The sequence below is a fragment of the Euprymna scolopes genome, chromosome 5 (genome assembly GCF_053919585.1).
Source record: "Euprymna scolopes isolate OS-2025 chromosome 5, ASM5391958v1, whole genome shotgun sequence".
Lineage (NCBI taxonomy): Eukaryota > Metazoa > Mollusca > Cephalopoda > Sepiida > Sepiolidae > Euprymna > Euprymna scolopes.
Window position 1 is genome coordinate 143,068,344 of NC_136486.1, and position 13,903 is coordinate 143,082,246.

A 13,903-nucleotide genomic window follows, 5' to 3' on the forward strand; every position below is an offset into this window, starting at 1 on the left:
AAACAAAATTATGTGACCTTGTATGTGTTTTTCTCGCTTCTGTGACATTGTTCCCTTTTTATTGATCAGTGATTTTAGTAAATTAAAAGCTGTAATAACAAAGTTTAAAATACTTTAAAATAATCCTATTTATAAATTATGAAATTAAAATCATCAGAATGCTGTTCAGTTTCTTCATAAGTGTTATGACGTGGGTAAATGGAATCCTTCATAACAGTAAAAAACATGGTAATAAATCACATCGATGGAGAGACAAACCAATGGTTATCGATTAACGTTTATTGATATTAACATAACGATTACATAAAAATATATACTAAGATGGGAACAGATAGAATTAAAAATGTCTCTGCTACGAAGAACGATGTTCGTTCCTCCATTGTCCCAATCGCAGACTATCCGCTTCTCGTGCCGCTCTCGTGGTATTCTCATTCCTGTGTTTACATACGAGAATCTCAGGGACCATTCCAGAGTTCAGGGGAAATAACTCTTCTCTAAAATGTTTTAGATTCGTTCTAATTGTCGTCCGAACAATAAGCACATGTGACGCTTCAAATTTTTTATTTATCCGATGCCCCCGTTCGGTCTCAAAAGACAAAGGATACCCCCTGTAGGGGCAGCTGCGCCTGTAATTATGTGGTGAGAGTGCGCAATCTCAAACCACACCTCTCCTGAATCGGCACTGCTTGAGTCCAGTGGCAAAGAAAGTCCAGGACGACTGGAAATAATGCTGAGATAAGCGGGGAGCATATACAGCACCTAGAAATCCCAAATGGTCACCCATCTGATACTAACTAGACTCATTGTTGCTTAACTTCGATGATCTAACGGGGAATCGGTGTGTCAAACGTGATTATGCTGTATATATAGATTTTTGAAGCATTTAAACTGAAATACTCATTTGTTCATCAAAAGATTAAAATTTTTGGAAGCTTACAATTTTGGGTGCTTTTACAGTTTAGCAAAGACATTAAAAATGGAGATAAAGAAAAATCTTTACGTTGTACACGTCCGTTAAGATTTTTTTTTTTTTTTTTTTTTTTTTAAGAGAAGAAAATAAAATTTTATTGACAGTGATCGCAATGGAGCCATGTTGGTGATTCCAGGGGGAGATAACTCCATCTATTTCTTGCGGTTTGCCAAAATGTACATAAAGTTCTAATAATTAATAAATTTTGAAATGGTATTTTGAAAGAAAAAAAAAAAGAAAAATTATTAAAAACTATAAATAATCTTGTCAAATTTTGATAAATTTAAAGAATTAGATGGAGTTTTAATCTCCGCTGGTGCCCTCTTCCTCATAGCTGGAATTGTCAACATTGACTCCATTGCAATCACTGTCATTAAATTTTTTTCTGTAAAAGAAAAAGCTACTTGATCAAATTAAGCGATTTTTTTTTTTTTTTTTTTTTTTTTTTTTAAGTTCATTCCATGTACATCATAGAGATTTTTCTTTATCTTCATTTTCTAATGTTTTTGCTAAACTGCATAAGCACCCAATTTTGTTTTAAAGTTTTTGCTGAATATTTGAAAAATTGAAAGAAAATGTCTCTTCTGAATGTCATTTTTTAATTACATAGCTTCAAAACTATTTCATATAACATTTTTTAACAAAATGTTTTGAGATTTCATTTTTTTTTTTTTTCAAATTTGTTTCTTTAAAAAATATTCTATTAAATCAACACGACTTCAAATATATATTTTACTTCTTGATTTACAATTAGTACTTGTCATATTCTTGCTCTAAACTGATATGAAAAATTCTCTAGTATAATTTGTATTTCTCATCAAAGTGAAATAAATGCATATAAATACCTTCACAAAAGCAGAATGTGAAAACAGTTACAATAGAACATTTTCATAGTTGATGAATTTCATATACTTTTGAAACCTGTAGTTCTATAAATGTTTGCTGATTCACTTAAATTAATCTGGTCTGCTATAAACTTGAAAACTTGTTTTTATTTACATGAATATTAAAGAAGTAGACACTAATTATCATTAATGATGTAAACCAATATTAAAGGTGCTTGAAGGACGTGGGACAGGATAATTATTTTCTCTTTCTATTACTTAATCTAATGGGTGCTTTTGCTTGTGACAATATAATTGACTATCTCCTAAATTTCTCATTTTTCGGTGTTTTACATTTTTATCTTGATTTCTTATGTACTGAAATTTTATTAACTTTGTTCCTTATTTCATTCTATAAACTTTTTAAAAAAAAGTTTTTGAAATTTTAAGATATATACTATGAGATGGTTGCATAGTGACAGTATGAGGAGAAATACATATGAAGAGAGAAAGAAAGACACCAATAAAGAGTCAGCAAAACTATTTATGCTAAATATACTAAAACTATGTTTGTCATGTTATTTGAAAACATTTTAATACAGTAGAACCCTGGGATACAGCATTAATCTGTTCTGGGATTGGTGAAATCGCCATATGGCGGGGCTTAAGCAAAATTTTATGCAGTGCATATTAAAAATGAGTAACAAAATACATACAGTATATAATACACATGTATGCAATTAAAAAACATAAATAACACTATAAGGCAGGGCCAATACCGTAACCAGGGTCTAGAAAATCATTGTATTCCACATCATAACCTGAAAAAAAAAACATATCCTAGGGCCACCGTATCCTGAAGTTCTACTGTACTCATAAAACAGATGGGTATAGGGTTTAAAAGCTTGGTTTTATTGGTACTCTGGAGGCCTCGTTGTATAGATTAGATCTTTCAAACCAGTGCACTTCAGGTGACAACATTATTACATACTTACGTGGCATCAAAATTAGGAGAAATTCCCAAAATTATATGAAAATGAATCACTAGAAAAATAATTACAAGAAAAAAAATTGGGGTGCTTGTGTAGATTAGGGATCTTTTTAAACTGACGTAGTTCAAGTGAAAACATTATTACCTACTTATGTATTAAAGGGAAGATAAGTTATATGGATACATTTTTTGTGTTAACTTTATTTCAAATTATTTTTTCTTACAAATAAAAGCAGTTTATAACATTACTGTTACCAAAGGCAAAATAAGTTGCACTTAAATAAGAAATATGATACTTATACAGAATTCTATCCAGTTTGTACAACAAAATATCACATAAAACCATTGAATAGTTCTATTTTTAAATTAGAAATAAGGTACTTAAAAAATAATTTTAGTATTGTGTTGAGTTCCTCCTTGATTTTAATTAGTTCTTTCATAGTGCTCCAGGTCCTTCCAGAGTTTTTAAAATAATTTTTTCAATGCTTACATAAAATCATTTTTCTTCTATATAGTGTGACAGCTTATCTCAATATTCCATAAGAATCTTTCACTTAGTGATACAAGCACTAAGTGAAAGATTGTTTCAGCGATCTGCCCCACTAATAGGGTGGGGCACTTAGAAACTTGCTTTTTACTAGTGCTCTGGAGGCGTCCTTATTTTTATTTTGTACTTAGCGCTCTGTACTTTCAAAAATTTTTAGTTGAAAGTTATATTTCTATGTCATTAATTGCTAAATAATAGATAAATTTAAATTTGTTTAGTGCAACAAAATATAGATAACATAAATTCAAGTAATTTTTAAATTTAATTTTAATTGAATTTTTATATTTTACTTTGTAAAGTTTATTATAAAAAGTGCACTTTGAAAATTGATAAATTTCAAATTAAATCTTGTATCTGAATTTTTAAAGTTTATAAAAAAATATTTTGTTCAATCATTTTCATAATTTGCAAGAAATGCCTTTCTAACTTGTATATTTATAAATCTGGTCTTGGTAAAAAATGCTCAATGTTTAGATAGAGCATCAATATGAGGCAAATTATGATTTACAAACATTGTTTGTTCATAAAACCAAGAATACAAGATAAAGTGAATTATTTTTTTCCTAGGAGTTACAATAATTTGAAAAAGGTTAGCAAAGGAATTTTATATAACATATATATATATACTAGCAGGATGCTCAGCATTGCCCGGTTGTAAAATATGCTTAAATATGATAGTTTATGCAGATGTCATATTTATTATGGAGCCAATACTCTTATTATATTGTACCCAATGATTTCAAGAGTAAAAAAAAAAAAATACTTCGGTACCATCAGCTGGAATCGAAACAAAACATATACTTCTCCAAATTTAGCTGTTACCATTTGCGCTATCGACAGATTGATAAGAAATGATTAAAAATAAACCATCCTTAATGTATAAATGTACATTTGCACTTGCATAGAACATTTTAAGTTGACGTATGACTGCCAAGTTCAATTTTGTTTTTTACTTTTGATCACTTAGTAGCTATTTTTACCTGTTAAAAAAAAATAAATCAATTTGTTCCACAGGTCCAAATCCCCTATGTATCAAGTTTCAAATCTGTAGACAAAATATTGAAAGCGGAATTTGATAGACTATTCCTCAGACACAGACAAGTTCTTATATATGTAGTGGGCCTGTTGGCCGTTAATAATTGTCTTTAAAGCTGTTAATCTTTTTCTATAAATAAACAAGATAAGGGCTGAACCTTATCCTAATTTTCTTTCTCATTGTTAAGTAATAATTTCTTTCTTTTAATTCAGTATAATAAATTCAAGCAGCGAATTTTGAATGAAAAAGTTACAACTCCAACCACCACTGTATATAAGTAAGTAAACATTTCCATTTTTATCATGTTAATGTAATACATAACCATCTTTTCTAGTTGTTAATATCATTGCGAAAGTCATTGAGCATTAGTAAAACTCATTTGCTGTAGAATTGGTGCCACTTGATTGCAAATCCCAAAAGAAATGACTAACAAAATTGGTTCAAATTATTTTAAAAACTTGTTTTTCTAATTTTACCACTGTATAAGATGGGTCATTCTTAACATTTGCTTTTTTACTCAATTGGATCTCACGAAAGAATCATTTCAGAAACAATTTCTACTCCAAATTCATGAACTATTGATATTTTTCATTTGTGATCCATTTCTATAAATTGCAAATTTTAAATACTACATTGCTAATTTTTGTCCATTTATTGGTTTCAATGAATCTTTTTTGATAAGCATCCAAGAATCTTTATAAGAGGCAACACATATAACGTTTAAAAAGTTTGAAAATATTTCATAATTAAATGCTTTGAGAAACTGATGAACCAGTGCGGGTGAGGGGTTAAGTCAAACCTTGTTTCATACTTTGCACTGCAATGAGATCTAGATTGTGATAATTTGTTTTATAATAAACCACATTTTAGGGGTAATGGTATAGAATAGATTTAGCTGAAACAATATATTTAAAATTGTATGAAAAGAAATTATTGAAGATCAGATTGAATATTAATGATTTGTCAAGCAGAAAATATTTATCATTTTTTTGTTTATATTTAGATGTGGACCATTGATTGATTTGTGTCGAGGACCACATATAAGACACACTGGTAAAGTGAAAGCCTTAGCTGTTACTAAGGTAATTCTCTACCTTCAATAGCACAAATTTCAAAAATATTCTTGTTCAATAATTTATGGAATTTTTTTTGTACTTTTTTAAAAACTTTTGCTCTAATAAATGTTGACTACACTTATTTTCGTGTGATTTCAGAATTCCGCTACGTATTGGGAAGGCAAATCTGATGCAGAGTCTTTGAATCGGATCTATGGAATGTCCTTCCCAGATCCAAAGCAAATGAAAGAATGGAAACACTTTCAGGAAGAAGCGGCCAAAAGAGATCACCGTAAGATTGGTCGGGTAAGAATTATGTTGTTCTAAGGTAGAAGAGGGTGGGGGGCGTTTTTGTTTTTTTCTTTTTCCTAATTGTATTACAATTTGAGAGAAGTCATAAAGTCTTAAGAAGAAAACTGATTATAGAAAAAATTTTTTAATAAAACATTTTTCTGAAAATATTTCTTATCCATTACTGCGATTACATAATGCTCTTGATTAATCCCTAGCATTAACTCGGATTCCGAGATGGTAATAAAATAAAAAGAAATATTGTAGAAATATGAGAAAAGAAAAAATGCAATGCCAAAAGATAAAACAATATACAATAGTTGTAAAATAAAATTTTGTTCATATTTATGTTTCCAGTACTCTGTAATGATTTTGCCATATATATATATATATATATATATGAGCAACGTTGAGCCTGGTCACTGCTAAAATGAGTGACCAATTTGGAAATTCTAGGCGCTGTATGTCGGAGGACGTCGACACTTCCCTGCAAGAAATTGCAAAAACCTAACGTCGTCATCCCCCCTGACAGGGATATACATGTGACTCGGGACCGCTTGTGAATTTCATACTCCCATGAAACTTACCCTTCGGGAGAAGCCGGTTAAACCCGAATAAGGTTAGTGCTGACACAGTTACAGTTACTCTGTAATGGTTAACTTAATTTAAATCTTTATAACAAAACTTTATTTAACCTTCAGAAGAGTATTGCTTAAACTGCATTTTCCTTAGTACTTTATCCGTTACATTATGGGTCCTAGTGAAAAATCCTAGTATGAATTTTAGGAGTCTTAAACTTATTCTTGTTTGTAGATTATTTTCTGACTTTTGAATAAAAGTAGTTTTCATTTCCTTTTTGAGGAGACCAGGCTAATAAAGTATTACTGTTCGTGTGTGTGTGTCATTTATTTCATGTTGCACATTTGTTAAAATTCTTTACATCTAACACTTTTCATTGAAAATATATTTGCATATGGCTTAAGCTTACCTTCCAACATGACTCTCAAACCGAAATAGCTTCACAAAATTCTATTACAATTTTGAATTGAATGAAACAAATACATTTCCTATCATGTAGGATGTCTTATTTTCCATCTTTTTTTTCTTTTCATTTGATAATGATCTATGCTAAAATGTAAACAAATACATTTTTAAATTTTAATATTTTCTATTCTAATAAAAAATGTAAATATTGTTATATTTTTTCCTCAACTTTTCTTTGTAGGAGCAAGAATTGTTCTTTTTCCATGAACTCAGTCCTGGAAGTTGTTTCTTCTTACCAAAAGGTGCTCATATTTATAACAAATTAGTGGGATTAATTAGGGTAAGTTTTATAGAAAAACATTTTTTCTTTCAATTCTTGTGACTTGATTTTGTCATCATTTTCCTTAAAAGTAAGAAAAATGGCTGCTGAAAACTAAATTTTTCTGTACAATAAATTACAGAAAATTCCTTCATTATTTTCAATGAACAAACAATTTCATTTTTTACTTGAGGATTAATTATTTTCATTTTTAGGATGATGATTATCAGGAATAGATTATGGAATCTATTATGACTACAATCTCTTTAGATAAATTTTTAGGATTATATACATATTATAATATAGAAGTGTGTCAAATATGTAGAGAAATGCAAACATGTTTTGATCTTCGATCTCCTCAAGAGACTGACACAAATCAAAGATCAAAACGTGATTTCATTGAATAAATATTGCCAAAATCTACTGACTATTACTCTACTACTGGCAAATATCCTCAAAATATATTTTAATATTTAAAATTCATAATAGTTATATATGGTGTGGATAATTGATAATGTATTTATATATGGTGTGGATATAAAATTTATATGATCAACCATTCAGAACAATGAGACATATCATCATCTTTATCCTATTATATTCATCTCAAATTCCTCATTCATTAAATCAGCCACAATCTAAACTGAATAGATAAACAGCTTTTATGATGCCCCTAGAATTATGTTCAATTCCCAGCTGCAGCCAAAAAGTCTTGAAATGCCAGGTCGATGTGCTGCTTCAGTTTGTCCTTACTGTTCAAATTAAAATCTGCACCATCTATCAACTTAGACCTACATATCTCCTCACAATTAAAATTTTTGATTTTAATCTTGACAGCTTTCTTTCTCTTTTGTCTTAGAATGTTGACATGTCTTTCTATTTTTGTAGAGTGAATATTGGAAAAGAGGCTTCAGTGAAGTTGTCTCACCAAATATCTACAACAGTAAATTGTGGGAGACTTCTGGTCATTGGCAACATTATGCGGTAAATATTTCCTTTCTATTTCTTTTAACATGTTGTTCATTTTTTTTTTAATTGGCACTTCATTATAAATAGCGAAATTGGCCTAAGATTTTCAAAGTTTTCAGAAAATACTTACCTCTCTTGTTATAATTTCAACTCTTGGGTTTCCTTTTTGTAGCAAAACACAATTTTTACTAATTTTCTTCAAAAACTATTTTCATTAATAATTATTTTTTTACTTTATTGGTTTTTGTGATTTTTTGGATATGTTTATTACTGTTTTTGTGATTTTTTTTTTTTTTTTTATGTGTGACATGAAAATTCAGGAGATACTATTAGTTTTACTTGAAATTCAGTGTTTTGATTTTTGCTATTATAATATTATATATTATAATGAAGAAGTGTCTAAAAATTTGTTACAGTTGGAAATTAATTTTCTATATATGGAATTAAGGATTTAATTTTGAGTTTCATAAGTTTTTACCAAAATTTTATTTTAATATTAAATAAAATTTGAATGCTCTCTATATAATTATATCATCTGAAAATTGTTTTCCATTCATTTTTTTTTTTTTTGTAACCATTTTAACAACTCAAAAGTAAGTTTCTTCATTACGATTAAATTGTACACTGGAGATGATGGAACTTCATATCGCAAGGGAAGATTAGAATGCCCATTCTCTCTTTCTAGCCCTGTCAGTGAGGCATTAGAATACGCCATCTGCCCCCCCCCCCCCCCTGCAGAGAGTAAAAGTCCCTCAATGAGGCCACGTGTTGGCCGTGGGTGGCAACCCATGATGCCTAGGAAAAGGATCCTGGTGGCTGAGCAACTGATACCTAGAGAAAATAAAGGTATCAATTGCAACACTCCACTTTGGCCTCGTACTAGGCTAGACGGGCGGTCGGAGAGGTCCGATCTGATCAATTGGCTGGTCAGGTCAAGCCCTAACGTCTCTCATTAAAAGCCCAGTCAAAATAAGAGAAAACCTAAAATACTAAATAATAATCTCCTCTTATCAAATACAAGACAGAAACAATTAAACATTGTTTCTATAATAGATGTTAGAAGGCGCTGGCTAAGGGTCAATTGGTAAGTGAGGAATCCAAATCCAGACATGGCTGATAACCACAACATTTATGCACTAATGATTTGGATAGTGTAATAAATCTGGCAACAGGTGCTCAGGATTTCTCACTTGACCAAGTATACTGTCTTGTGTAGCCCTGACATTGTCAAGGCGAATGGGTTTCCCTCTTGAAAGGTCCCAATATCGGGCTCCAAGGCAGGTGGGGAACACAGACAAAGAAAATTTCCACTTAAGTCAATGTCCAAACAAACCAAAAAACCCAAGCGCGCCTTATCAGATTCAGAAGAAGAAAGCCCGGAATTCCCCAGATTCTACGTTATAGAATCACTTGAGGAAACCCGATGGCTAAACTCCACCCCTTTCTAATAGAATATTATGAAATAAAATTAAACCTAAATCAGTTAAAAAACTGAAAGTTGGGAACCTGTTGATTGAAATAGAAACCAAAAATCAAAGTCTTAACTTGGAGAAAATGAAAACATTCCAAAACATTAACGTAAAAACATCCCTGCATAAAAATCTTAGCCAATCTAAAGGAATAGTTCGCAGCAGAGAATTAGCACTTGCCTCCCCTGAAGAAATACAAAAGGAGCTAAATAACCAAGGAGTTATCAGTTACAAAAGAATAACTATTAAAAAAGACAATGAAAAGATAGCAACTAACACATACATATTTACATTCAATACCCCTAAAATACTCCCAAAAATTAAAATTGGTTATACCATCGAACCAGTAGAAATCTACATACCCGACCCTCTGAGATGCTACAAATGCCAGAAGTTTGGGCATCATAGAGATGTATGTAGAGGACATCCCATGTGTGCTAAATGTGGCACCAAAGAAATAAGTCATAACGAACAGAAATGCCAGGAGACAAAATGCATTAACTGATAAGGTGAACGGCCCACTTATTAAAAAAAATGCGAAAGACGGAGAAAAGAAAAAGAAATTCTAACCACTAAATAAACGTAACATCTCCTATCCAGAGGCAAAACAAATAGTAGGAGCACTCACCAAAAACCAAACCTATTCAAAAATTACTGCAAAATCAAACACCATCAATCAACCCGGCAAATACCTCGAACTAATTGAAAAACTTATAAACCTAGAACCTAGCGAATTGCCTAATTTCCAAAAGAAACTAAAAATAATTCACTCCCAAAAAATAGAAAAAACTAAACCAGAAACAAAAAAGAAAACAATAAAATACTTATTTCCACCCAAACCACCCCTCTTCAAAACCAAAACTTCAAAGAACAAACCTTCCCAAAACCAAACAACAAACCACCAAATCAAAAAACCGAAATACCCCTAAAAAATTAAACTGAACAGAAATGGACGAAATGGAAACAGAACAAACATAAATCGCAAAACAAGAAACCCCTCATCAATCACTTCCCAAACAAAAACAAAACAATAACAAAATAGACAACAGGTCCCGTTCAAATTCCAGATCTAGAACCCCGAATAATAAAGCCAAAATGAAAGACCAAACAGAAGATAAATCAAAAACGGAAAAAAACAAAAAAATTAGGGCCAAACGGAAACCCTCAACAACCTGCACCTTTCACCAACCCAAAAGGCTAAAACCCAAAATCAAGTCGAAGCAACAGAAAAAATGATCACGGATAATCAAAACCTCAACATAAATGACCCATAAACCAATCTTCATTCAATGGAATATAAGAGGTAAAAAGGCGAACCTTGATGAACTACACCTTCTCATTCATCTTATCACCCAGCAGTTATATCTCTCCAAGGAACCTACAAAAAATCTCAAAAAACACTCTGCATAAAACAATATACTTCATATGACTACATACATAAACAAGCAAATAGGGCATCCGATGGAGTATCCATCTTAATAAACAACAATATAACTCAAAGTGAAGCCAAGTTGAATACATCTCTCTAAGCAGTTGCAGTTACCATCAACCTAAAAAAAACCACTAATAATCTGCTCCCTATATCTACTATCAAATGAAAACTTAAATAAAACAGACTTAAATAAACTAACTCAACAGCTGCCCAAGCCATTCATTTTCATGGGCGATTACAACAGCCACAGTGAACTATGGGGGAATGAAAAAACAAACAGAAGAGGACAAATTATTGAATATTTCTTAAATGAAAACCATCTATGCCTCCTCAATAATGGAACAAACACTTATCTACACCCAGCTACTGGAACATCCTCTGCCATCGACCTCACTATATGCGACCTGTCCATCTTCCTAGATTTTAACTGAAGAGTCTATGAGGATACTTGTGGAAGTGATCATTTCCCTATTATCCTCGAAAACTCAAATCCTCATTCCGAAAAAAAAAAAAAACACGCTGGAATATTCATAAAGCTAACTGGGAAGAATTTTTAAAATTATGCTCATCAAAACTAAACCCAGAATCTAATCTCAGTAATGAAGACCATCTTCTCTATTTCACTAAAACCTTAACATCTATAGCAGAGGAATGCATACCTAAATCTTCTCCCTCAACAAAATTTAACAAACCTTAGTTTAATGACCAAAGAAACTATAAGAGCACGACGTGCAGCTCTTAGAAAATTCAACTCTCACCCAACCAAAGAAAATTTATATTTCTTCAAAAACTGTAGAGCCAAAACCAGACAAATTATCAAAGAATCCAAAAAAACTACTTGGAAAAATTATATTTCAAAATTAAATTCAAACACTAAAACAATATGGGACATGATCAGAAAGATATCAGGAAAATATGACAGTAATCCAATAAAACACCTCACCATAAACAATGTAAAACTCACAAATAAAAAAGACATTGCAAACCACATAGCAGATACCTTCTCACAAATTTCATCCCCACAAAATTTAGAAAGAACTTTCCAAAATATTAAACAAGAAGAAAAGAAAAATATCAACTTTCAATCAGAAAATACGGAAAACTATAATCTGCCTTTTTCGATTACAGAACTCCGAGACTCACTAGCCAAAACCCATAACACAGCTGCTGGCCCAGATGAAATTCCCTATGAATTTATAAAACAATTGCCAAAAATTTCTCTTATATACCTACTTAATATATACAATAATCTATGGATAACTAGCAACATTCCTACACTCTGGAAACAGGCCACTATTATCCCTATTCCAAAACTCCAAAACACAACAGATCACCCAAACCAACCAAATACCATGACAAACCAAACAAACTTCCAACCAATTGCTTTAACCAGCTGTATTAGCAAAATACTAGAGCGTATGATCAATAAAAGATTAACATGGTACCTTGAAACCAACAATCTAATAACCAACCTACAAACAGGATTCAGAAAAGGAAGAGGGACAATTGACCACCTTGTCAGACTGGAAACATTAATACGTGAAGCTTTCCTCCAAAAAGAAAATCTCACTGCAGTTTTCTTTGACCTTGAAAAGGCTTATGATACCACGTGGAGATATGGTATAATGAGGGACTTAAAAACACTCGGCTTAAAAGTTTGACAACTTACTAAAAAACAACTTTTAGAGTCCTTTTAAATGACACTTTCTCAGACTCGAAAGAACAAAGAATGGGAGTTCCGCAAGGATGCATCCTCTCTACCACATTATTTAACATTAAAATTAATAACATCACAAAATGTCTTACCCCTGGTATAAAAGGCTCACTATATGTGGATGATTTCTTGATCTGCTAAAGATCAAAACACATCTATACTATAGAACATGAACTTCAACAATGCCTAAACAAAATAAGCAAATGGACCACAGAAAACGGCTTTAAACTATCAAAAGAAAAAACCAAATGTCTACATTTCAGCCATATACACAAAATGCATAATGACCCAACTCTCAAACTCTTTGATACAGAAATCCCAATAGTCAAACAACATAAATTCCTTGGCATTATATTTATCATAAACTCTCCTTTATCCCACATATAAATCACCTGAGAACCAAATGCAACAAAGCCATCCATCTCATAAAGACTATAGCCCACACTGAATGGGGAGCCGACAAAAACTCTCATTAAACTTTACCAAACATTAATACGCTTCAAACTAGATTATGCATGTTTCATTTACGGATCAATTAGAAAATCTTACCTACTAAAATTAGATACAATACACCATCAAGGTCTAAGACTCGCCACAGGGGCTTTCACTACCTCCCCAGTAGAAAGCTTATATACAGAAACAAATGAGCTCCCACTAAAGCTAAGAAGGCAAAAATTGGGAACACAGAAATATATAAAACTTGCTTCAAACTCCGCTTACAAAACTATCTTTGAATCCTAATTTAACCTACCCCTCAACATAAAAGAAAACACTATTAAACTTTTCAGCTTTCGCATAAAAGAACTCCTCTCTGAGACAAATAAACATTACCCACATACACAAAACTGTCACTTCAAAAACACCCCCATGGCTACAAAAACCTCCAACAATTATATTAGACGTCGCTAAACATCCCAAAACTAAAACAAACCCGATCACCCTCCAAGAAAAAAAACCAATCCATAATAAATGTTTTTTGTAACTACTTGCACATATATACTGATGGATCCAAAAATAAAGACAAAGTAGGGTGTGCTGCTGTACTTAATAACACACAACGGCAACAACACATTCTGAACAATGCTTCAATATATAGTGCTGAAATCCTGGCCATCAACTTAACCCTAGACATCATCACAGCAAACCAATCCAGCAAGTTCATAATTTTCTCAGACTCCAAATCAACGCTCTTATCCTTATTAAACCAAGAATCGACAAACCCATTAATCATCAAACTCTTACATAGAATAAACCAATTATCCACAAGCAAAAAAAATCATTCTGCTGGATAACTAGTCATAT

The 13,903-nt window shown here is 31.6% G+C and overlaps 1 protein-coding gene across 2 annotated transcripts in view; it reads left to right on the top strand.

The window, feature by feature from the left end:
* The window catches only part of LOC145276998 (threonine--tRNA ligase 1, cytoplasmic-like), a 78,204-nt gene that overhangs the window by 30,162 nt on the left and 34,139 nt on the right, over positions 1 to 13,903 (top strand). For both annotated transcript variants that reach the window (XM_080128579.1, XM_080128578.1), the window contains exons 7-11: positions 4,581 to 4,645; positions 5,372 to 5,450; positions 5,583 to 5,729; positions 6,940 to 7,038; positions 7,906 to 8,001. In XM_080128579.1, coding sequence (XP_079984705.1) covers positions 4,581 to 4,645; positions 5,372 to 5,450; positions 5,583 to 5,729; positions 6,940 to 7,038; positions 7,906 to 8,001 — 486 coding nt within the window. The remainder of the gene's footprint in view (positions 1 to 4,580; positions 4,646 to 5,371; positions 5,451 to 5,582; positions 5,730 to 6,939; positions 7,039 to 7,905; positions 8,002 to 13,903) is intronic.